We start from the raw sequence: 25,578 nt of genomic DNA, 5'->3' as shown, positions 1-25,578 counted from the left end.
TCACTTGGGCATTGTTTTGTAGCTCAAGGTAAAGTTATAATTCTAAGGTTTTACTAGCCTCCCTTTCCCTAACATATTTGTATAAATAAAATTAACATTAGTGTTTAGTGAATAACAATAAACAATTATGAAGTAGAGCGCAAAGGATTTTATAGTAGTATGAGTGCAAGTTATGGATTTCTCCTTATTCTCCTTTCTCTGTCTTTTTAGCCTGCTTCTCGGATTCATGGCAGTTACAGCTTTTATATCAATGTGGCTATGTAATACAGCTACAACAGCCATGATGTTTCCTATAGCACAAGCTGTACTACAACAACTAGACACCTCAGATGATGAGTTAGAAGAATGTAAAACTGACAGCAAGAACAACATAAAAAAGAAAGAAAGTTATCTAAATGGGACTGAAAACCAAGGGCTTCCTGATGGGACAATGAACCAGGCCTTTGAATTAAGCGCTGATGATCCTACTCTAACCATATCAGATAAAGAAAGTAAGTTTGTATTGATAATATTATCTTTAGAAATGATTGCCATAATTCATCTTATCCTTTATGCTCTCACAGAATGCTGGTACTTTCTTGTGTTGTATATCACTATATCTAAAGTTAAGGGTATTTTATGGGTGTTGTTGTACAGGTGTTGTATATTTAATATGTACAAGGCCCGAGGGGCACCCGCCCAGGGCCCTGTGCTTTGGGAGGTCCCACTCTTTCAGGGGAGAGGGTATGAAAAGGTGCAATGTACATCCTGTATTTAATGTATTAAGAAGTGTTTATGGTATCAGGACATGTATTATATAGTGCTATTTTTTATATAGGTAACACTGAATGTTAGGACGGGGGGGCATTCAGGGGGCAGGGCATACAGGGGGGATAAGAATGCTGGATTGTGGGGCCCTGCAAATTTGTTTTTCCCAAGGTCCCACACATCCCACACATGGTGTCCCTGATATGTACCTTGATAAATGCAAGGTTAGACATGTCTTGTTGCTATGAAGAATCTTGTGTACCAATAACACAGTCTTTTTTTTTGTTGTAATAAAAACAAAATCACTAAGCAGATTATGGGTTAATAGTTTATTTAGATAGTTTGCAATGTGGGGGGATGGCAGTTTAGGGGTTAATAGTTTATTTAGATAGTTTGCAATGTGGGGGGATGGTAGTTTCAGAGTTAATTGTTAAGTTTAGTGTTTGCAATGTCAGGGGATGGCGGTTTAGGGGTTAATAGTTTATTTATGAATGTAAGTGAACTTTGTAATGAATTTTGTGCAACTTTTTAGTTTTGGAAAACAGTTAACCACAGCTCTGAGATCACAGTAAGAATTTTGCTCAACTTGTAATATCAGCGAAATTAAAATGGCTCGCAAAAAAGGCAATTGTGCTATTGAAAAACCGTGTGCACCTCACTTGTAATCTAGCCCAAAGTGTATTATGTGTTTAGATAAAATAAATATTATGGAACCTCTATATCATTCTGTCAATGTAACTCAATATATGTAAAATAGTGGTTTCCAACTTTGCAGGGGCAATGTGTGCAATTCAATAACACTTTGAATTATATCATTTGCAAGGATAATACATATAAAACCTGAATCCCTTTTGGTTCTGAATTTGCCTATTAATTCAACTGAGACCAGATCAATAAACAAACTTAGTTTATTTAAAGAATTATTAGAAATAATAAGCAATATTTGAATAACGCAAATTTAATATACATCATTACAATGATTTATTGATTATCAGATTAGAACCAATGAAAACAATCACTAAATTATTTTATTTGCAGTAGCTTGTGTGTATAATACAGAAACAGAAATGTATGTTATTTAAATTCTCAGCATAGCTGGCAAGAATCAGGTAAGCTAATATTCATGGCAAACCGTAAGAAAATTATATTATTACCAGATTCCTGATTGACCCAATGTTATTGTCGACAGAAAAGACAAGGTTAACAGGAATTACCTAAAAAACATTTGTGACTGTAAAGGGCAATCAAAACAAGCAGAAATGATTGGTCCGTAAATAAAAGCAGCTTTTATTTATAATTCCTTAAAAACAGGTTCCACACAGAGGGGTGAAAGGGGTGCTGTGTGTCAGAAAGGCCCTACGCATTTTGTCGAAAGCCGTAGTCATAGGTTGACATATCTGACACACAGTACCTATTTAAAGACGTATTCTGCCAGTCATCGGCTAAAAAAAAATCACAAAAACACACCCTTGTTTAAAGATACCGAGTCTCAATTCCATGTATACATTTTTTTTTCAGCGTGCAATATTTCACTAAAGTTAACATAGCACATAATACATAATACATGACCTACATGCTAGAGCAAAATGCTATTATTAAGGTCAATATCTAGGGATATCCTTCATAATGTGGATGAAAGGTAAGCAATCAAAATCTAAATATTAATTGATATCAAATTTAAACAAATACATAAGTAAATAAATCCACCTATATAAAGGCTATTTGAACAAAAGTGTATATATTTACATATTGTAACTTTTGTGTTCCCCAAGTGGTTTACAAGGTCTATGACTAGGAACTGATCATTCTAATGCAGAGCTTTCCAAACTTTTTATGTTGGTGACACACTTTTTAAACTTACATAATTTTGCAACACAGTAATTTAGTTGTACTAGCAAACAGGAGGTTAAACAAACTTGTTTTAAGAGATACGGACACAACATAAATGATATAATAACAAAATGTATTTACAAGTAACAGTAAGTATGTGCAAGAATTAAAAAAAAAAAGTTTAATACCACCAATAGCTAATTACTATTTTAGTGGGCTGTATGAGGTTCATGGGATGAACACAGTTTCGGAATATTTGGTGGAATATTAGATAAAGACACTCGCATTTCATCATCAAGCATTTTTAAGCTTCCACTTCCTATCCATATATCAAGAGCAGGAGCAGCAATGCACTACTGGGAGCTAGCTGCAGAAAAAAAAAACACTTTGACTTCTGACTTCAGCTCAGCGTTTAAGCAGCTGCCCTCAGAGCTCTGTGAGTTGCACTGACTACTGCCCGTGCTGCAAACACACTGCTATCCCACTCACTGACTACACATGCAGTCCCGAGCCGATTGAGGAGACTACACGTGCAGTCAGGAGCCAATGTGCCGCCAAAGCCACCAATGGGAATAGTTTCAGTTCCCACTGAGCTGTGCCAATAGGTTAAGATGATCTGTGACCCACTAGGTATCAATCACGAGTCAACCATGTGATATACGTCGCAAGCAGGCGGAAAGTCGGAAACCAAAAAAAAATTTTAACAAAAATTTAAATTCAAAAAAATTTGTGCTGAAGCAAGGACACACCTACACACTGCTGCCGACACACTAACGTGTCATGACACACAGTTTGGAAAGCACTGTTCTAATGAATAGAATTTAGCTGAACATAATAATACTGATGGTATTAAAAAGTTAGAGAAGATAGCAGGATACCAATTAATAAAATATTGAAACCTTATTGGCAATAGTAGCGAGCAGTAATTAAAGAGCATATACTAGCATATAAAAGAACTATTGCCAATAATTTATCAAATCATATTCAGAGTATAATCCAAATGGTACTCTTGTTCCCAATTTAAATATCTAGTACATTTCTTGTCTTGCTAACAGCTTCATCTTATCCCCTCCGCTACTAGAGACAGATATTTTCTCAATAGCACACCATGCAAATGTATCAGTTTTTTTTCCATGAATTTGCGCAAAATGCTGTCCCAAGGGAGTTTTAGCCTTTCCAATATTAATTGTAGAGAGGTATTCCCTAATTCGAGAATTAGCATCTCTTGTAGTGAGTCCTACATACTGTAGGAAACATGTTTTGCACATAATCAAATATATTACATAGTTGCAGGTACAATTTAAGCAACTCCTGATTGGAAATACTTCTTGTGTCACTACCGACTTAAAGGAATCACCAATTTGTACATATTTGCATGGTTTGCTTTGAGAACGACCACACATAAACATTCCTTTGTGTTGCTACCATGAATAATTAGTCTCTTTTGGTTTAGACAATTGAGAGGGGGCTACATAATTGGCAATAGTTTTTGCTTTTTTATATGCACATCTCATTCCCTTCTCAACCATAGGAACCAAGAGATCATCCACAGCCAGAATATTGAAGTGTTTGCTAACTATAATGCACACCTGATCGTACTATGCGCTTTAGTTGGTGATAAATGTCACACCATCAAAATACTTTTTATCTTCAAACCTCTTATCTTGTAGCAATCTATATCTATACAAACGTGCTACTTCATTTTTGGCTATGTTAATGACTGACCCCTTATAGCCTCTTTCCTGCAGTCTACTGCTAAATTCTTGGGCCTCTTTTTCGAACTGATATTTTCCTGTATAATTTCTTTTAATATGGACAAATTGTCATTTTGCGACTGCGTAGGGTACATTCTTTGGATGGCAGATATTTACTCCTAGTACTATATTGCCTGAGATGGGTTTACGATACATTCCTGTTATAATTTTACCGCTTGACATTCCTTTCAAGGATAAATCCAAAAAATTGATGGATTGTTTGTCATACTCAGAAGTGAATTTCAAACCTAACTCATTATTGTTAATCCATTCCACAAATTGCTGTGCTGAGTCAGTACTATCCTGCCATTTGAGAAGCAGGTCATCTATAAAGCTTTTATAGACCAGAATGTTAGACCTAAAGGGATTAGACTCTCCAAAGATGTGGAACAGCTCCTGTGGAGTTATAAAATCATGATTAGAATAAAATATACTATTTCAAAGAAGAATTACACATTAAATATGTTCTTCATAGATAAAACATTTAGATATAAAATAAAATAATAAATCTATCGCCAAATCATTTCTTTAGTTTATGATGTGGAGTTATAAAATATAGGATATGGGAACGTGGAGTTATAAAATATAGAATATGGAATGAAGAGTTAGAAATATAATTAACAAACGGCCAGCTTACAAGTTTTGCGTTAGGAGCTTTGCGGTGCTAACGAGCAGTTTTTTCTCACCGCTCACTTACCTGCAGCGCTGGTATTACAGGTTTTTCTAAACCCGGCGTTAAAAGGCAAGAAGTGAGCGTTGAGCAAAATTTTGCTCCATACCGCACTCCAATACCAGCGCTGCTTAAGTCAGCGGTGAGCTGGTCGTACGTGCTAGTGCACGATTTCCCCATAGACATCAATGGGGAGAGCCGGCTGAGAAAAAGTCTAACACCTGCAAAAAAGCAGTGTAAAACTCAGTAACTCAGCCCCATTGATTCCTATGGGGAAACACATTTTATGTTTACACCTAACATCCTAACATGAACCCCGAGTCTAAACACCCCTAATCTTACTTATTATTATACTTATTAACCCCTAATCTGCCGCCCGACATCGCCGATGCCTACATTATATTTATTAACCCCTAATCTGCCACTCCGGACACCGCCGCCACCTACATTATACTTATTAACCCCTAATCTGCTGCCCCCAACATCGCCGACACCTACATTATATTTATAAACCCCTAATCTGCCGCCCCCAATGTTGCCGCAACCTACCTACATTTATTAACCCCTAATCTGCCACCTCCAACGTCGCCTCCACTATATTAAATGTATTAACCCCTAAATCTAAGTCTAACCCTAACCCTAACACCCCCTAACTTAAATATAATTTAAATAAATCTAAATAAAATTACTATCATTAACTAAATTATTCCTATTTAAAACAAAATACTTAGCTATAAAATAAACCCTAAGCTAGCTACAATATAACTAATAGTTACATTGTATCTAGCTTAGGTTTTATTTTTATTTTACTGGCAACTTTGTATTTATTTTAACTAGGTAGAATAGTTATTAAATAGTTATTAACTATTTAATAACTACCTAGCTAAAATAAAGACAAATTTACCTGTAAAATAAAACCTAACCTAAGTTACACTAACACCTAACACTACAATTAAATAAATTCCCTACATTAAATACAATTAAATAAATTAAATAAAATTAGCTAAATCACAAAAAAAAACAAAAAAAAAAACACTAAATTACAGAAAATAAAAAACAAATTACAGATCTTTAAACTAATTACACCTAATCTAACAGCCCTATTAAAATAAAAAAGCCCCCTAAACTAAATATCAATAGCTCTTAAAAGGGCCTTTTGCTGGGCATTTCCCCAAAGTAATCAGCTCTTTTACCTGTAAAAAAAATACAAACAACCCCACCAACAGTAAAACCCACCACCCACACAACCAACCCCCAAATAAAAAGCTAACTAAAAAAACCTAAGCTCCCCATTGCCCTGAAAAGGGCATTTGGATGGGCATTGGCCTTAAAAGGGCATTTAGCTCTTTTGCAGGCCCAAAGCCCTAACCTAAAAAATAAACCCACCCAATACACCCTTAAAAAAAGTCTTCATCCAAGCGGCAAGATGTCCTCAACGAAGCCGGCATAAGTGGTCCTCCAGACGGGCAGAAGTGGTCCTCCAGACGGGCAGAAGTCTTCATCCAGACGGCATCTTCTATCTTCATCCTTCCAGCGCGGAGTGGGTCCATCTTCAAGACATGCGACGCAGAGCATCCTCTTCAAATGACGGCTTCTTCATAATGAATATCTGTTTAAGTGACGTCATCCAAGATGGCGTCCCTTAGATTCCGATTGGCTGATAGAATTCTATCAGACAATCGGAATTAAGGCAGAAAAAATCATATTGGCTGATTGGAGCAGCCAATAGAATGCCAGCTCAATCCTATTGGCTGATAGGATTGTTTCTACCTTAATTCAATTTTTGGCCTCCCAGGACAGACTCGTAATACCAGTGCTATGGAAGTCCCATAGAAAAAAGGGTTTACGAAGTTTACGTAAGTCGGTTTGCGGTAAGGCCAAAGAAGTGTGCGGTGCCCCTAAACCTGCAGCGGTAGTAAAAAAAGCAACGTTAGGACCTGTTAACGCTGCTTTTTCAGCTTAACGCAAAACTCGTAATCTAGCCTAAAGATAGGATTAGTCAGAATTTAGTTAGTAATGGGTTAATGCTTTTTAAGGGCACTGTATTTAGGATTGTGACATGTACATTCAGTTGCTCTTGTCAATGAAAACACCTTTGCTGCTAGCTAGACACTTATTATTATTAACTCCCTATAGACTGACTGCGCATGAACAAGTTAAAATAGTATTTTCTATATGTCAGCCAAAATTTTAAAGTCTTTTAAGGTTGTTAACATATATAGAGTTAGCCTTTCACTTATGGTATGCTCTAATTTGATTGGTTTAAATTGTGTATATAAGCTTTGAATTTGTTTTAAGTTATTGTTATCTGTTACCTTCAGATCTCAAGGTATGTATTAATCTTGTTGTGATTAATAAATGATTTATGTCAACTAATATTTGATAGATATGAGTATTAATTTAATCTGTTAGATAACCCAGATGTAATATTTGTCTATAGTTAGGGTTTTTGTCTAATCAAAGCATATAATAGTCATATTAAAGAATAATTCTTACAGCATCTCTTTTTCTGTCCTCTTGAGAGAATCATACATACATCTGTTGCTAAACACTCATTTAGTGACAACCCTAGACTGAGGAATACGACAGCTCCCACCAACCCATGAACAGGTTGGTATAAAAGGGTGCAAACTTGGCCCCCATAGCTGTCCCGCACCTCTGCAGATAAATCTGGCCCTCAAATTAAAAAAAACTGTGGGTTAACAGGAAGGAAGCTACCTCCAATACATAGATCTCAAAATCAGGGTAAACCAGAATATATTAACTTACCTGATTAAATAAGAAAAGTTTGAATAGAAATGTAAAGAGCTTAAATCATATTAACAAAACTGTTTCATATCGGTTTGCTTTTATACTTATCAATATTGTGGGATCCTTTACTAGGGTTCAATATAAAAAGACCTTCCTAGGTTACCCCTGGACCCTTGTCTGTTTGGTCAGCTTAGCCTTCCATCTCCTCTGGACAGGGTGTGGTCATCATGCATGCCCAGTGTGGCCCCTCTTGTGTCGCCTGTTTGTGCCCCCCTTTTGTGGGTTAGTGTGTATTTTATGGAGAACTCTTAACTCCACCCAACTGATAAAGTTTGGTTTACATAAATGACACTAATTACAGACTAATTAACATTTTTGTTAATGAGCAATGATTTAGCAGTCAGAATATTTTTCCCTCTGAAGATGGCACTCATCACTAAGCTATAATAGACAACTATATGTTTTATAAATATGCTCTGAAAACAAGTAATTATCTCTATTTGACAGTTAGCCAAGGTTGAACACCACTAATGTTTATAGACTTAGATACTTTCTGGAACGATGTATGAATACAATAGTGATATTTGTGGATATTTACACCAATAATGTAATGATAGAAATCATGCAGCTATGTTGTGGACCTTGAATATAATAATAACTAAATATGAATTATTTTGTTAAAGTACAAAAACTTCACCATAAGCAATTATATAATAACAAGCAACACTAGTTAATAGTTACATATTAATACTGATTAATAATATATATGTGTATGTGTACATGAATATATAAGAAAATACACATGATCAATTTTGTGCCTATATAATATACTGTAGCACAGACACGTGATTAATTTGCAATATTAAAATAGTGAATTTTACCTGACAATTATCCTGACATGTTCATACCTGAGGCAGAGAGTGTGTTCAGTTTAAAAATCCATAATACTTTTTTCTCTCTCAGAAGGAGTTCCCATTTCCCCCCTTATCTTTTCTTACCAAGTCTTTCAATGTGATCGACTGCCTGAAACCAACATTGACTTATATTATTGCCTTGATGAAATACATGGACTGATAGATTCAGAATTCTGGTGGTCTTGCCTACATAGGCAATCCCACAGGGGCACAGATTTATATATTTTAGTCTGTTGCTTATAACCTAATGAGATAATTAACACAAATTGATATGTACACCATTAGCCACAAAGAATAATTAGTATTACTGGTTCTTCAAAACAATTTTTTTGTGAAGAGGATATTGACTGGTGCTGTGTTAATTGTTTATCACTTTTATGTTTATCAGGTAAAGGCATAATTGCTATGAAAGTCAACACAGAAGAACTGAAAAAAGAGAAGCAAATACAGAAAAAGCACAAACAGCTTTGCAAAGCATTGAGCCTTTCTGTCTGTTATTCTGCAAGTATTGGGGGCCTTGGAACATTGACTGGCACCACACCTAACCTTGTGATGAAAGGACAAATGGACGAGTAGGTACTTGGTACATTATGCAAGTCAGGAATTATAGGAGACGATCTAAGGATGTGGAACATTTAGACATACTGCACTCACACACATTTCCATGGGTGGTTCTGGAGCATAAAATTGTATAGGTACTAAATAAGTTGACAAAGAAAAGGAGAAATAAGATGCAGGATAGACCTCACCTTCTGCTTGCTCCTGTTCACCCAACCTGACCCTGTTCCCAAGTTCTTGGGACTCTGACCACACGTCTCTCAGTATGATCCTAATTGTAATTAGAGATGGGCGAATGTTTCGCAACATTCGAAAAATGGCACAAATTTTAACACATTTGTTCGTTCGAATCGAATTTCGAATGTTTACATAACATTCTAACATTCGATTTTCGAATGTTTGGTTTCGAATTTTACGATTACATTCGAAAATATTCTTTTCGAAAAATTCAAATTTAGATTGTAATAGTATTTCTAATACTTTTTCTTTAAATGTAATATTCGAATTATGCAATATTCGAATTCGAAAATTTCGAATTTAGATTGTAATAGTATTTCTAATGCTTTTTCTTTAAATGTAATATTCGAATTATGCAATACGTGTATTAGAATTCGAAAAATTCGAATTTAGATTGTAATAGTATTTCTAATGTTTTTTCTTTAAATGTAATATTCGAATTATGCAATATTCGAATTCGAAAAATTCGAATTTATATTCGAATTCGAAAAATTCGAATTTATATGTTTGTAATAGTATTGCTAATGCTTTCTTTAAATGTAATATTCGAATTATGCAATATTCTATATGGAAACATTCGAAATTATATATTTGTATCTATTATGTATCAATTTACTAGATTCCCGCCCTACCACATGAACTATTGAACTTCTGAATAGTATTTGTTAAATAGAATGTTGAATTCGAAATTTCGAATGTGGACATTCGATATAATTATAAACATTCGAATTCGAAAACTGTAAATAACATTCGATTTTCGAATTTTTAAGAATATTCGTTCTTATCGACATTCGGATTTAGAATTTGAATTTCGGTAATAACATTCGTTCTACATTCGAAATTCGAAAATATACACATTCGCCCATCCCTAATTGTAATGTACAATCAGAATTTTTTCAAATCCCAATCCTAATACATCGCTGTATACAAAAAACTTAATGCATTAAAGCAAAAAATATGAAGTGTAAAGTAAATTAAAATACAAAGCTCATAGCATAAATGCTACAAAACTCTCATGCATGACATTGCCAGAAGGCCAGGTCGGGCAATAGCCCTAGTAAAATTGTTGGCCACACATGTGCCCCACCAGCTGTGATCATCCTTCATTTTTCCAACACCATTCGGCTCAAGCTCCTTCCAGCTTCACCCATGACATACCTTGGCACTGCACGCTGGATATCTGGACCTGTCCCTTCCAGTTACAGCCCAGCCCTCAAAAACACTGGTGGGCCCCTAGGAAGTGCTCCCCCTACATATAAGTTCTGGAGATGCCACTCCTCTCATGTCATACAGTGCTTTATTGTACTAACCATGTCTCTTAATGTCCAGAAATGCAGGACAATGTACCTTTCTAGATCTTACAAGATAATCTCATGTGAGCTTTGAACTGAATGATTTTTAAGTCACTAAGCGAGTATTGCTATAACATAAATAACATACAGAAAGTACTGATTTAAATCATTTTGAGCCAATGACACAAAAAGATTAACTATTTAGTCAATTTGTAGTCAATAACACAGAGCATTGATTGTACTTTTTCTGAGGCAGTAACAAATATACATAAATCATTGATTTAATTATTTGTGTGCATATACCACAAACATGTAGAACATTTTAAGCTAGTAATTACAAAGTGAAATGATTTAACTAAATTTGTGCGCATGGCACAGACTAGTGGTGAAACTTGCCATGAACAGACAGGGAGATTTTGTCCCATATTTTTTGTAGATTGCGGTACTTACCTGTTTCTCCTTGTGGATTTCTTCATTCCTCCCACCATCTTGGAGCTGCACTAGCATATTTTGTAAGAATTATTTTATTCATTCCACAAACAAATATGGTGGTATTGTCTTTCAAATATGGCTGCTTCCTAACAATGATGACAAGGGCAGCCACTATGCTTATTAAGACTTCCACTATTTAATCATCCAGTCAATATTTTTCACCCCCTCCCAAAAAACCCCATAGGGAATTAATACCCCCTTCTCTCTTGCTGCCTACACCCATGCTAACACATACATTTGTCTGTAAATCTTCCCTAATCCTAATTCACTTTAATAAGTACTTAAATAGGTATGGCATCCATTTTTTTCTTTCATGATGCAGATAGCTCTTACAATTTTTAATAACTTTACAATTTTCTTGTCTTATAAAATTTGCTTAATTTTCTTGGTATCCTTTATTGAAACCAACACAACGCACAACTGGGAGATAGCTCAATACATCAGGTGAGCCAATGACAAGAGTCATATGATTGTTGCCACTTATCACCAGCTAGATCCCAGTAGTGCATTACTGCTCCTTGGGTTCACTCATGTATGATTTTCTACAAAGGATACTAGTAGAATAAATACATATATAGATGCATACTCACAAACAATTATACAAATAATAATCATAGTCACTAAGAAGCATTATGATGAGCATAGCAAAATGGTCAGTACAGCAAAAACAATGTTTTCAGGATGCCCCATGAAATGCTTATTTTATTTTAACCTAAGTTTTCTATTTTGTACTTTAAAAATAGAAGACAGAGATCACGTTCATGAGCTGCTGAAATATATTTCATTGTTTACGTAAATTTAATAACAAAACTAAAGATTACAAATTTATGCTGAAATAAAATAAATTTTAAGACATAACGAGTTGTTACCACTTCATGTGCTGTTTTTTATTTTTCAGACTCTTTCCCCAGAACAACAACATCGTCAATTTTGCCTCATGGTTTGGCTTTGCTTTCCCCGCAATGATTGTGCTACTTTTTCTCTGCTGGATCCTACTACAGGTCGTGTTCTTTGGTGTTAAGTAAGTATAAGGTATTTACAAGAATAAAGTGCTTGGAATGATTTAAAGGGACAGTAAACACCAAAAATGTTATTGTTTAAAAAGATAGATAATCCCTTTATTTACCATTCCCTAGTTTTGCATAACCAACACTGTTATAGAAATATACTTTGTACCTCTGTAATTACCTTGTATCTAAGGGGCATATTTAAGAAGGTGCGAGCGGACATGATCCGATATTGCGGATCATGTCCGCTGCAGATCGATAAATGCAGACAGCATACGCTGTCAGCATTTATCATTGCACCAGCAGTTCTTGTGAACTGCTGGTGCAATGCCACCCCCTGCCGCTAGCAGGGGGTGTCAATCAACCCAATCGGGTTGATTTCCGGTGATGTCTGTCCGCCTCCTCAGAGCAGGTGGACAGGTTATGGAGCAGCGGTCTTTAGACCACTGCTTCATAACTTGTGTTTCCAGCGAGCCTGAAGGCTCGCCAGAAACACAGGGCATCAAGCTCCGTTCGGTGCTTGATAATTCGGCCCCTATGCCTCTGCAGACTGCCTCCTTATCTCAGATCTTTTGACTGACTTGCATTTCCGGCAGTTAGTGTTGACTCTTGAATAACTTCACGTGCGTAAGCACAATGTTATTTATTTAAAAAAACATGTGAACTAACTAGCTGTGAAAAAGTGTCAAATGCATTCAGATAAGAGGCGGCCTTCAAGGGCTTAGAAATTAGCATATGAGCCTACCTAGGTTTAGCTTTCAACTAAGAATAACAAGAGAACAAAGCAAATTTGATGATAAAAGCTTCATAACTGCTGTTTCTGGTGAGTCTGAAGACTCACCAGAAACAGGGGCCATCAAGCTCCATACGTAGCTTGTTAAAGGGACAGTATACACTCATTTTCATATAACTGCATGTAATAGACATAATAAGATGCACAGATACTGATATAAAAATCCAGTATAAAATGGTTTAAAAACGTACTTAAAAGCTTTCAGTTTAGCTCTGTTGAAAAGGTAGTTGGAAAGCCCACTGCAAGTGGGAAATAAGACACTCCCCCCCTCCCCCTTCTTTTGCATATGAAAAGACCCTTTACACAAACAGGAGCAAGCTGGAGAAGGTAGCTGACAGTATTCAAATAAAACTTTGGGGCTTGGTTAGGAGTCAGAAAATCAGAGCAATGTTCTTTAAAAATAAGCAAAATTATACATTTTTAAAAAAAAAAAAACTTTATTGGCTTTATAAATAGATCATCTACAAAACGTTTATGCAAAGAAAAGTGTATAATTGCCCTTTAAACAGAGCCCAATGTTGCAATGCAGCATGCTCAGTAATGTTAAAATCCAGTATTAGAAGATATTATAAGTCCTTTCAATTAAAATCCATAGTTGCCACCTTTGAGAACACGCCAAAATGGAAATGGTGCTTTAACAAACAGTTTAAAAAATACAGTTAAAAACAAAACTTAAGAATAAAATAATATAGCGATAGAAAAATTATACCCAGTATGCCCATCATGTCAACATAAATTTGGCATTCATATGGTTTAGCAGCGGTGCAGATGGAAAAAGATTGTAATACATGACATTGTAACAATTGCGCAATCATGTTTAAAACACGGTTATGAAGATGCCTCTGCTGTTAGTGCCAAACACCACAGTGATAGTCTGACTTAAAATCTAATATTAAAATAAAAAATAAAAACATACCATTTGTAGATGTTGGTGTCCTAATATTGATGTATTCCAAGATACATATAGCATTTAAATGGTTAATCAATGATGAGGATGGATTTGGATTACAAAAAGGTTAATGTCGCACATGTAGATGAGTATTTCCCTTGCACAGTGAATAGAGGGGTTACTTGAATAGACCCTTACATTAACCTTACAATTGCGCAATCACGTTTAAAACACGGTTATGAAGATGCCTCTGCTGTTAGTGCCAAACACGACAGTGATAGTCTGACTTAAAATCTAATGTTAAAATAAAAAATTAAAACATACCATTTGTAGATGTTGGTGTCCTAATATTGAGGTATTCCAAGAAACATATAGCATTTAAATGGTTAATCAATGATGAGGATGGATTTGGATTACAATAGGTTAATGTCGCACATGTAGATGAGTATTTCCCTTGCACAGTGAACAGAGGGGTTACTTGAATAGACGCTTACATTAACCTTAAGAGGTGTGAATGGGCTATTGTATTTGTCAGTTTCATGTGGCTACCCAGTTTCTCTCGAAAACAGGTACATAACACACATAGAGGCCTTTTCTGAGCTTTTCTGTTAAAAAGGCATTTATGGCTCAGGGATTTTAACAAACTTGATTGTGATCAACCCCCATCCCTCCTATTGTGGGATTGTCACGGTCTTGGAACTTCCCCTTCAGGGCAAATGTCCCACTTTCCAGAGACGAGGGACTGCCCCAGCTCTGCCCATTGTCCTTCAAACCTGACCATAGCACACCAACAGCTCCTCTCTTGCTACACCCACAAAACCATGACCACGTCTTGCAAGTCTCCCTCAACTACAAGTTCAGAAAAGCCTATGCAGGTATGCAATAAGGGAGTTCCATTCCTTTCTCACTGAGGGCCTAATATATAAAAATTCTCAAGTTTGGAGTGAAATCATTTACAAATAACAGTCATAAATACATTGCTAAAAAACACTGCTCATAACACTGTCATGTCCAACTCTAGGGGGTGCAAATAGGAAAAAAGAAAATGAACGGTACAATATCAATCAGTAAAACATCAAATAATACACCATAGGTAGAATTATATAGGTTCAAAGTCTTATATGAGTCCATTTAGAGACCATCTTAATGGTTAGAGGGAAGGTAGAATCCAAAACAGGATAGATTTGATCTGGTTCTTGGATCAGGGCTGTTCCTCTCAAAGGAAAAAACAAATCCAAGGCAGATAACTGTGAAGGAGAAATCACAAACAGAGGGCACCTCCTAGTGTAACACTGTGATTGTAGAGCGATATAGAGATGTCTTGTGTTGTGGTTATACTCACAAGAATTGCAGCACCCTATTGTGCTGAGTAGAGCCTACTGGGATCTCTCAGTGTCCCAGCACACTGGTCCCAGGCCAGGGAAGGAATGAATCCCACAGAATACCGTTGTCAGCTCCGGATAAGATAGAATGCTCAGGCTTCCAATATAATCAATATTTGTTTATTTTAAAAATGTAATTTAAAAACTAAGGCCTAGATTTAGAGTTCGGCGGTAGCCGTCAAAACCAGCGTTAGAGGCTCCTAACGCTGGTTTTGGCCGCCCGCTGGTATTTGGAGTCAGTGATTAAAGGGTCTAACGCTCACTTTTCAGCCGCGACTTTTCCATACCGCAGATCCCCCTACGCCATTTGCGTAGCCTATCTTTTCAATGGGATCTTCCTAACGCCGGTATTTAGAGTCGTTTCTGCAGTGAGCGTTAGAGCTCTAACGACAAGATTCCAGCCGCCTGAAAATAGCAGGAGTTAAGAGCTTTCTGGCTAACGCCGGTTTATAAAGCTCTTAACTACTGTACCCTAAAGTACACTAACACCCATAAACTACCTATGTACCCCTAAACCGAGGTCCCCCCACATCGCCGCCACTCGATTAAAATTTTTAACCCCTAATCTGCCGACCGCCACCTACGTTATACTTATGTACCCCTAATCTGCTGCCCCTAACACCGCCGACCCCTGTATTATATCTATTAACCCCTAACTTGCCCCCCACAACGTCGCCGCAAGCTACTTAAAATAATTAACCCCTAATCTTCCGACCGCAAATCGCCGCCACCTACGTTATCCCTATGTACCCCTAATCTGCTACCCCTAACATCGCCGACCCCTATGTTATATTTATTAACCCCTAATCTGCCCCCCTCAACGTCGCCGACACCTACCTACACTTATTAACCCCTAATCTGCCGAGCGGACCTGAGCGCTACTATAATAAAGTTATTAACCCCTAATCCGCCTCACTAATCCTATCATAAATAGTATTAACCCCTAATCTGCCCTCCCTAACATCGCCGACACCTACCTTCAATTATTAACCCCTAATCTGCCGACCGGAGCTCACCGCTATTCTAATAAATGTATTAACCCCTAAAGCTAAGTCTAACCCTAACACTAACACCCCCCTAAGTTAAATATAATTTTTATCTAACGAAATAAATTAACTCTTATTAAATAAATGATTCCTATTTAAAGCTAAATACTTACCTGTAAAATAAATCCTAATATAGCTACAATATAAATTATAATTATATTATAGCTATTTTAGGATTAATATTTATTTTACAGGCAACTTTGTAATTATTTTAACCAGGTACAATAGCTATTAAATAGTTAAGAACTATTTAATAGTTACCTAGTTAAAATAATAACAAATTTACCTGTAAAATAAATCCTAACCTAAGATATAATTAAACCTAACACTACCCTATCAATAAAATAATTAAATAAACTACCTACAATTACCTACAATTAACCTAACACTACACTATCAATAAATTAATTAAACACAATTGCTACAAATAAATACAATTAAATAAACTATCTAAAGTACAAAAAATAAAAAATAACTAAGTTACAGAAAATAATAAAATATTTACAAACATAAGAAAAATATTACAACAATTTTAAACTAATTACACCTACTCTAAGCCCCCTAATAAAATAACAAAGCCCCCCAAAATAAAAAATTCCCTACCCTATTCTAAAATACAAATATTACAAGCTCTTTTACCTTACCAGCCCTGAACAGGGCCCTTTGCGGGGCATGCCCCAAGAATTTCAGCTCTTTTGCCTGTAAAAAAAAACATACAATACCCCCCCCCCAACATTACAACCCACCACCCACATACCCCTAATCTAACCCAAACCCCCCTTAAATAAACCTAACACTAATCCCCTGAAGATCTTCCTACCTTGTCTTCACCATACCAGGTTCACCGATCCGTCCTGGCTCCAAGATCTTCATCCAACCCAAGCGGGGGTTGGCGATCCATAATCCGGTGCTCCAAAGTCTTCCTCCTATCCGGCAAGAAGAGGACATCCGGACCGGCAAACATCTTCTCCAAGCGGCATCTTCTATCTTCTTCCATCCGATGACGACCGGCTCCATCTTGAAGACCTCCAGCGCGGATCCATCCTCTTCTTCCGACGACTAGACGATGAATGACGGTTCCTTTAAGGGACGTCATCCAAGATGGCGTCCCTCGAATTCCGATTGGCTGATAGGATTCTATCAGCCAATCGGAATTAAGGTAGGAATTTTCTGATTGGCTGATGGAATCAGCCAATCAGAATCAAGTTCAATCCGATTGGCTGATCCAATCAGCCAATCAGATTGAGCTCGCATTCTATTGGCTGTTCCGATCAGCCAATAGAATGCGAGCTCAATCTGATTGGCTGATTGGATCAGCCAATCGGATTGAACTTGATTCTGATTGGCTGATTCCATCAGCCAATCAGAAAATTCCTACCTTAATTCCGATTGGCTGATAGAATCCTATCAGCCAATCGGAATTCGAGGGACGCCATCTTGGATGACGTCCCTTAAAGGAACCGTCATTCGTCGTCTAGTCGTCGGAAGAAGAGGATGGATCCGCGCTGGAGGTCTTCAAGATGGAGCCGGTCGTCATCGGATGGAAGAAGATAGAAGATGCCGCTTGGAGAAGATGTTTGCCGGTCCGGATGTCCTCTTCTTGCCGGATAGGAGGAAGACTTTGGAGCACCGGATTATGGATCGCCAACCCCCGCTTGGGTTGGATGAAGATCTTGGAGCCAGGACGGATCGGTGAACCTGGTATGGTGAAGACAAGGTAGGAAGATCTTCAGGGGATTAGTGTTAGGTTTATTTAAGGGGGGTTTGGGTTAGATTAGGGGTATGTGGGTGGTGGGTTGTAATGTTGGGGGGGGGGTATTGTATGTTTTTTTTTACAGGCAAAAGAGCTGAAATTCTTGGGGCATGCCCCGCAAAGGGCCCTGTTCAGGGCTGGTAAGGTAAAAGAGCTTGTAATATTTGTATTTTAGAATAGGGCAGGGAATTTTTTATTTTGGGGGGCTTTGTTATTTTATTAGGGGGCTTAGAGTAGGTGTAATTAGTTTAAAATTGTTGTAATATTTTTCTTATGTTTGTAAATATTTTATTATTTTCTGTAACTTAGTTTTTTTTTATTTTTTGTACTTTAGATAGTTTATTTAATTGTATTTATTTGTAGCAATTGTGTTTAATTAATTTATTGATAGTGTAGTGTTAGGTTAATTGTAGGTAATTGTAGGTAGTTTATTTAATTATTTTATTGATAGGGTAGTGTTAGGTTTAATTATATCTTAGGTTAGGATTTATTTTACAGGTAAATTTGTTATTATTTTAACTAGGTTACTATTAAATAGTTCTTAACTATTTAATAGCTATTGTACCTGGTTAAAATAATTACAAAGTTGCCTGTAAAATAAATATTAATCCTAAAATAGCTATAATATAATTATAATTTATATTGTAGCTATATTAGGATTTATTTTACAGGTAAGTATTTAGCTTTAAATAGGAATCATTTATTTAATAAGAGTTAATTTATTTCGTTAGATAAAAATTATATTTAACTTAGGGGGGTGTTAGTGTTAGGGTTAGACTTAGCTTTAGGGGTTAATACATTTATTAGAATAGCGGTGAGCTCCGGTCGGCAGATTAGGGGTTAATAATTGAAGGTAGGTGTCGGCGATGTTAGGGAGGGCAGATTAGGGGTTAATACTATTTATGATAGGGTTAGTGAGGCGGATTAGGGGTTAATAACTTTATTATAGTAGCGCTCAGGTCCGCTCGGCAGATTAGGGGTTAATAAGTGTAGGCAGGTGTCGGCGACGTTGTGGGGGGCAGATTAGGGGTTAATAAATATAACATAGGGGTCGGCGATGTTAGGGCAGCAGATTAGGGGTACATAGGGATAACGTAGGTGGCGGCGGTTTACGGAGCGGCAGATTAGGGGTTAAAAGTGTAATGCAGGGGTCAGCGATAGCGGGGGCGGCAGATTAGGGGTTAATAAGTGTAAGGTTAGGGGTGTTTAGACTCGGGGTACATGTTAGAGTGTTAGGTGCAGACGTAGGAAGTGTTTCCCCATAGGAAACAATGGGGCTGCGTTAAGAGCTGAACGCTGCTTTTTTGCAGGTGTTAGGTTTTTTTTCAGCTCAAACTGCCCCATTGTTTCCTATGGGAGAATCGTGCACGAGCACGTTTTTGATGCCGGCCGCGTCCGTAAGCACCGCTGGTATCGAGAGTTGCATTTGCGGTAAATATGCTCTACGCTCCTTTTTTGGAGACTAACGCAGCATTTGTTTGAACTCTCGATACCAGAGTTAAATTTATGGTGCGGCCAGAAAAAAACCCGCGGAGCGTTAACAGCCCTTTTACCGCCGAACTCCAAATCTAGGCCTATGGGTGCACACACTCCCCCAAAGTGTATAAAAACAAAGTAAAATACAGATTGCAACACGTTTCTCAGCTGTGCTAGCTGTTTCCTCAGGCATCTGTTACTAAATTGGAAACACTGGCTTTTATATTCAAACTGACCAATTCTGGCCCCATCTCAAAACCCGCCCCCTCCCTTTTCAATTAAAATTAATTGATTAATGGGATAAACTTTTCATAACATATCTTTAAATCATATATACAAAAAATATATATATCAATATACAAAAGACCATACTCCTCTGACACGGTACCTACGCAGATCTTCCTGTACTGCTGAGCGGCACTGAAATCTCGGAGTTCAGCTGATTTTCTTCATTACAAATTCATCTTGAACTCCTACTATTCTGCCCTTAATCTCCATAAGCAACACTACTTCTCTACTCTTATCTCTAATCTTTCTTCAAACCCAAAACATCTGTTCTCCACTTTCAATACTCTTCTCCGACCTCCCCCACCTCCTAATACAACTTCTCTGTCAGCTCAAGACTTTGCTAGCCACTTAATTTCCAAAATCGACTCCATCAGAAACAAAATCAGCTCTCAACATAATTCCATTCTCTCACCCACTTAAATGCTCTGAATCAACCTCAACCCACATAACCTTAAACTTAGCTCATTCTCCCCTGTTACTGAGGAAGAAGTTTCAGCACTTATACTGCCGTCTCACCTCACTACCTGTCCCCTTGACCTTATCCCCTCACAGCTACTCCCCTCCCTCTCTGCTACCATAATCCCTATACTCACACACATTTTCAACCTCTCCCTCAGCACTGGTATATTTCCCTCATCTTTGAAACATACACTAGTCACACCTATCCTCAAAAAACCTTCCCTTGATCCTACCTCCCCATCCAACTACTGCCCTATTTCCCTCCTCCCTCTTGCCTCAAAGCTTCTTGAAAAACTAGTATATGCACGCCTATCCCATTTCCTTACATCAAACTCCCTCCTTGACCCACTGCAATCTGGATTTCGTCTCCATCACTCCGCAAAGACAGCAATTGTTAAGGTTACCAACGATCTACTTACAGCAAAATCAAAAGGCCACTTTTCTCTGCTTATCCTAATTGATCTGTCCGCAGCCTTTGACACTGTTGACCACCCTCTTTTTTCTAAACCCTCCAATCCTTCGGCATCTGTGACACAGCCCTTTTGTGGCTCTCTTCTTACCTGTCAAACCGTACCTTTAGTGAAGCCTTCTCTGGGGCCTCCTCTTCCCCGTTACCACTTCCTGTCGGAGTACCGCAAGGCTCTGTCCTCAGTCCCCTTCTCTTCTCAATCTACACGTCATCACTAGGTTCCCTAATAAAGTCCCACAGTTTCCAATATCATTTGTATGCCGATGACACCCAAATCTACTTCTCTGCACCAGACCTATCTCCTTCCTTGCTAACCCGTGTCACTAACTGTCTTTCTCACATCTCTTCCTGGATGTCCTCTCACTACCTCAAGCTAAATCTCTCCAAAACTGAGCTCCTTATTTTCCCCCTTCTTCCAAAATCTCCACCCCAATCTCTCTATAACTGTTGACAACTACATCATTACCCCTACCCCGCATGCCCGATGTCTCTGGGTCAGATTTGACTTAGATCTTTCTTTCACTCCTCACATTCAGTCCTTGGCTAAAGCCAGCCATTTCCACACTAAAAACATCTCTAAAATTAGACACTTCCTTGCACAAGACACAACTAAGATTTTAATCCACTCTCTCATCCTTTCATGCCTCGATTACTGCAATTCTGACCTCTCTGGTCTCCCCACCTGCCGCCTAGCTCCTTTACAATCCATAATAAATGCCTCTGCCAGGCTCATCTTCCTTACACGTCGCTCTTCATCTGCTGCTCCTCTCTGCCAATCCTTTAACTGGCTTCCTCTTGCCCCTAGGATCAAACACAAAATTCTCACTCTGACATACAAAGCCCTCAACTGCACTGCTCCCCCTATATCTCAGACCTTGTCTCCAGATACTCTTCCTCCCGTCCCCTTCGCTCTGCTCATGACCTCCTACTCTCCTCCTCATCACACTCCCATTTACAGGTCTTCTCCAGACTGGCTCCCATCTTGTGGAACTCTCTGCCTCGCTTCACAAGACTCTCCCCTAGTTTTGAAAGCTTCAATCGCTCCGTAAAGACTCTACTGTTCAGGGATGCATACAACCTACGCTAACCTTTCTTTATACCAGTTCCACTCCTCCATCTCTATCTCCTGAACCCCCTTAGCATGTAAGCCTAAGAGTCCAGCTGTTTGTAGATCACCTTCTTAAGAGCTGACTACAACAGTACAACTCTTGGCAGGGCCCTCTACCCATTTGATCCATATAATTGTTTTGTTGTACTCCGCATTTGTTTATAGCGCTGCAGAATCTGTTGGCGCTCTACAAATAACCGATAATAATAATAATAATATATGTGGATTACAGATTACTTACACTCCTACATCCATATAAAAGTGTAAGTTGACAATAGACTTTTAGATCAAAATACCAAAATACATAAAATAATAGTAAAATATTTGTCAGTTAAAATCTATATGACTATCCCTTATTTCATTATTATTATTGCAACGATCCCTGGTCCAAACTATATTAGCCACTTTCGAATACATCAAAGATCTATATTAATCACTTGTGATCACTTGAAAAAATCCAATTCAAACAAGCATTTAAAACAGTTTCCCTTCCTGTGTTCACAATCGTCACTCACCAATGTAAGATTCTCCTGTTGGTAAGCTTTATCCAAGTTCACTCCAATAAAGTGATATTCTATGTTAATTGCGATCTTAGTTACTCGAGTGTAAAAATCTATAAATAAAATCACAGCTGATCACACTGCCAGCTGAGGATATGAGATTATCCGTGTCTGCAAATCATTTCCGTCAACAACCCTCAGTGGGAGTGTCCTTAGCCTGCCTATGGCTGTGAGATGTTACGCAGTCAACTGGCCTTTCAGAAGGGCATGTCAGAGTGCGTAACTGCTGACGTATCTTGTGTGAAAAATCCTAAAGGATTTCCCCAAATAGCAAATGACGGCTGGGTGTGCTACGTTTACTAATCTACGAGTCGTGATACAGAGTCGAGATCATTAGGGAAGTATATAAATTTAAAATACTGATGAAACGTGAATAAATAGTGAAAATGTTGCAATAATATGTGAACTATTAATAGAGTAATGGAATTTTGAAAGTGATTGAAATGGACTACAAACCCTTGCAGATTATAATCTTAATACTAATAAGTGGATTTAATTAAACACATTATATGTGAACGGACTTATCCTATCTTAGAATGTTCTATATAATATTGAATCTGATAAGTGATTTGGTGTGGACAATATAGTGTTAATACCTAAAATAGGAAGTGTCTATGTGAACATTAGCTATTATAAATAATAATATATTAGAAGTGTAAGTGTAGTCGCTTAAATAATAGTGACCTCCTAATACTGTAAAATGATATGATTAGGACTATAAAATGTGTTATTATGAGTTAACTAAAATGTGCATCTATGTGGCTATATTTACTAATTAGCTAATTCTAATTGCACTTTTGCTTGCCTACACCTGTGTGTCTACCCCCCCCCCCCCCCACAAAAGCAGTAACAACATAGTTAAAATTGACTTCTGATCAGCAGAGCTGAACATAGCTGAGACAATCTGTAGCCACCAATCACCTTCATGTTCAGCTCATGGCACTCTATATCTGGCTTTAACTATGTATTTAATCCCTTGCCAGTGTAGGAAAGCAATAGTACACTAAGAAAAGGATCGAATGCCTTTACCAGTATATGATATATCATTATATTTTTTCTATACATAACCCTATACAGAACCCTTCTTATTAGCCAAACATCAGTTCTGCATTAAGTAACTGCAACATCCCAAAGTTTATCTTTTTTTTTTTTTGTTTGTTTTTGTACCATGCTGGGTCTCTCATAATCTGAAATATGGTGTGGGGGGGGGGGGTGTTAACTTTAAATTTAAAAGGGACACAAAACCCTATTTTTTTTTCTTTCACGATTCAGATCATAGAGCGCACACTTTTTAAAGTGTCCATTTTACTTCTATTAGGAAATGTACTTATTCACTTGGTATTGTTTGTTGAAAAGAATACTTTTTAAAAATATTATAAATTTGCAAAAGTGCTGAATAGCAGATTTTGCTGCAATGTATTGCTTTAGAAATGTGTACAGTGTACGCTACCTACCTAGGTATGCTCTTCTGCAAAGAAGTAAATTGGAAACTTTTTAAACTTTTTTTTTTTATACTCTGTCATTATCCTGAAAGAAACATTTGGGCTTTTGTGTCCCTTTAATACTATGTGACACCTAGAAGACTCAGACATACCAGTGTCCCAAAAATTTCTAGAATAGTGTTTAAAACTCTGCTCTTTACATGTAGATTCTATAAGAATTTTGGTTGTGGTTGGAACCCAGAAGAAAAGGAAGAAGAAAAGCGAATGTTTCAGGCCGTGTCTGCACAACACAAGAAGTTGGGTTCTATGACCTTTGCAGAGATCTCTATATCAGTGCTGTTTGTTTTGTTAGTGCTATTGTGGCTTACAAGAGACCCAGGATTCATATCAGGCTGGGCAACTGTCAGCTTCAACCGCAACAAAAAGTGAGTGTGATGCTTCACTCCCCCACAATAAAACAACTGCTTTGTCTAAATTATTATTAAAACTTATTGTGTAACATTTGTCTCAGCTTTGTTACAGATGCAACAGTAGCCATACTTGTGTCAGTCCTGATGTTTTTCTTCCCCTCTGAATTACCCTCTTTGAAGTGTGACAACACAGGTGAGACAGGTACAAATCTGCTTCAGTGTTCTGATACCCGAAGAAGGAATAATCAAGCTCTTAGATCACAGTCACAGTAAATAATTGAGCTAATGTACATGTGAAAAAATATGAGTGTAAAGGATTCTCTGGGATCCCCTTTGTCATTGTGTTTTGTTAATTAGAAGGCGGCACCACACTTGTAATATTTCAGACAGTGAAGGAATTAATTAGTTAGCCAGCAAGGGTAATATTATTGTAGTGTAGGTATTACCATCCCACCTAACAGCCATTACCAAACTGATTCCTACCTGATCCTTCTTCCCTCCGCCCCATCCACTGCTCACCACCATCTTAGGCACTGGCAGGCATTTTCTTTTTAGGTTGTTTTTTTTTAACTATATAGGGATCCATTCTCAAACCTCCCACCTCCCTGATCCCTCCCAAATAGCTCTCTAATCCCCCCTCTCACTAGTAGCAACCATATTAGGTACTGGCAGCTGTTTGTCAGTACCCAGTTTATAGAAATGTTATTATTATTTAAGCAACCATTTAAGCAACCATTTATATAAACCCGCCTCCTCCCTGTCATAACCCTTTTTCTGTAGTGTAGGGAACCCTCCCCTCCCTCACCAAATCTTTTTCCTGTAGCGTAGGGAACCCTCCCCTCCCGTGATGTGCTGCCCACCTGGCTCCTTCCTTCCCTTCACACCACACATGGCATCACCGCAAGGTAAATGTCGCTGTCTGTATTGACGATCTGCCTTCATATGGTTAAGGAAGAACAATTAATTCTTCCTTACCATATGAAGGCAGTTGTCTTCTGCCCTTGGCTGCAGTCTCCGCTGTCAAAGCTGACAACGGGGACTGGAGCATGTGCCAGAGTGTTGGACATAGGTACTATGTCAACACAGTATGCTGGCAAAGTACTGTTTGACATAGTACCTATATCCACTTAAGGGGTTAAAGGGACATAAAACCCAACATTTTTTATTTCATGATTTAGAATGAGCATGTAATTTTAAGCAAGGTTCAAATTTACTTTTATTATCAAATGTGCTTCATTCTCTTTGTATCTT

General features: G+C 37.6%; 1 protein-coding gene across 1 annotated transcript in view; it reads left to right on the top strand.

The window, feature by feature from the left end:
- Positions 1-25,578, top strand: part of SLC13A2 (solute carrier family 13 member 2) — a 126,133-nt gene that overhangs the window by 57,466 nt on the left and 43,089 nt on the right. Inside the window, exons 4-8 of the mRNA XM_053704591.1 lie at positions 211-491; positions 9,055-9,238; positions 12,144-12,266; positions 24,124-24,342; positions 24,429-24,520. Of these exons, the coding sequence (XP_053560566.1) occupies positions 211-491; positions 9,055-9,238; positions 12,144-12,266; positions 24,124-24,342; positions 24,429-24,520 (899 nt within the window). The remainder of the gene's footprint in view (positions 1-210; positions 492-9,054; positions 9,239-12,143; positions 12,267-24,123; positions 24,343-24,428; positions 24,521-25,578) is intronic.

Source organism: Bombina bombina, chromosome 3 (assembly GCF_027579735.1).
Source record: "Bombina bombina isolate aBomBom1 chromosome 3, aBomBom1.pri, whole genome shotgun sequence".
NCBI classification, from domain to species: domain Eukaryota; kingdom Metazoa; phylum Chordata; class Amphibia; order Anura; family Bombinatoridae; genus Bombina; species Bombina bombina.
The sequence above is the reverse complement of the archived record's forward strand: the minus strand, read 5'-3'. Positions and strand labels throughout refer to the sequence as shown.